At 39.1% G+C, this 1,288-nt stretch overlaps 1 protein-coding gene across 1 annotated transcript; it reads left to right on the plus strand.

Annotated features, from left to right (window-relative positions):
• Positions 1-267: 267 nt before the first annotated feature.
• On the plus strand, positions 268-1,026 carry LOC133800199 (uncharacterized). Its single transcript, XM_062238151.1, has one exon. It carries the CDS (start codon positions 268-270, stop codon positions 1,024-1,026), a length of 759 nt encoding a protein of 252 aa, XP_062094135.1.
• The last annotated feature ends 262 nt before the right edge of the window (positions 1,027-1,288 follow it).

Here is a 1,288-nt window from a genome sequence, read left to right on the forward strand (position 1 = left end):
TATGATTAGTAAGTTCCACTTTTATGAGTCTATTTATGTAGCACCTTTGGGGCTCTCGGGTGGGCTTGGTATTTGCTGGAAAAAGGAGTTCAGTTTGAAATGTTAACTTTGTTTAAGAATTGTATCAAAGGTTTGGTCAAATCGGACCCGCCTCACACACACTGACATATTTATGAAACATACGGTCCTCCTTCCCTTTCAGGTTATGAGGAGTGCTGGAGAAATTTGGGAGAAGAAATTATCAAATCCTCTATTCCTTCTTTGATAATGGGTGATCTCAATGGAACTCTAAAGGACATTGAGTGTTTGAATTACTCAAAACTGAGTAATACTTCTTACTATTCTTTCAATCTTAGAAGAATGGTTTCATCAATGAGCTTGATTGATTTGGGTGCCTCTGGAATACCATTCTCTTGGAGAAAGAATGTTACCTATTCAAGAGGCCTAAGCTCTCATAAGAGCGCTAGAATGGATCGGTGCCTTGTAAATTCAGAGTGGAGAATCTTGTTTCCAATAGTTATGGTTACTAACATTCCGACAACCTCATCGAACCATAATCCAATTTTGTTGGATTCACTGGGTGATAAAGACAATGTTTTCAGAATGTTTAGATATGAGAACACGTGGTTTCAAAATTCGAGATGTATTTGGGCAGTTCGCAAAGCTTGGATGTCGGTTAACCACCCTAATCCAATGATCAATTTCGAGGCCATTATGCAACAAGTTAGGAAAGACTTGGCAGTGTGGAACCACACTCAATTTAAGAAGGCGGCGTCTCAAATTTCAAAGACCAAAGCTAAACTTCTGCAAGCTGAAAGTGCTAACAACCAAAATCAGATGGAGGAATTTGAGGCAATGGTTGCGTTAAATGAATCTTTGAGGCGAGAAGAAATCCTTTGGAAACAAAAATCAAGGATTTCTTGGTTAAAATATGGAGACAAAAGCATGAAAATCTTTCGTGCCTCAACCATTGTTAGAAGAAGATGCAATTTCATCCACACGATTAAAGATTCACGCGGAAACTAGCTAGCTTCAAGAAAGTGCATAGGGGATTGCTTCTTAGAAAAAATTTGTGGCATATTCATAGCCCCTCTTTCACATTTCCCTATGGACCTGGAAGATTTGATCTCGCCGCATATCTCTCTAGCGCAAAATCTGATGCTCATAAAGATTCCAAGTGATATTGAGATAACGGAAGCATTTCATTCTATTGATTCAGATAAGGCTCCAGGGTCAGATGGTATGCTGGCTTTCTTCTATAGACACCATTGGGAAAATATTGGTGAGG

Source organism: Humulus lupulus, chromosome 9 (assembly GCF_963169125.1).
Source record: "Humulus lupulus chromosome 9, drHumLupu1.1, whole genome shotgun sequence".
Taxonomy (NCBI): Eukaryota; Viridiplantae; Streptophyta; class Magnoliopsida; order Rosales; family Cannabaceae; genus Humulus; species Humulus lupulus.

Excerpts from the sequence above, each read along its gene's own strand:
- LOC133800199 (XM_062238151.1), top strand. The coding sequence starts at position 268 with ATGGGTGATCTCAATGGAACTCTAAAGGACATTGAGTGTTTGAATTAC.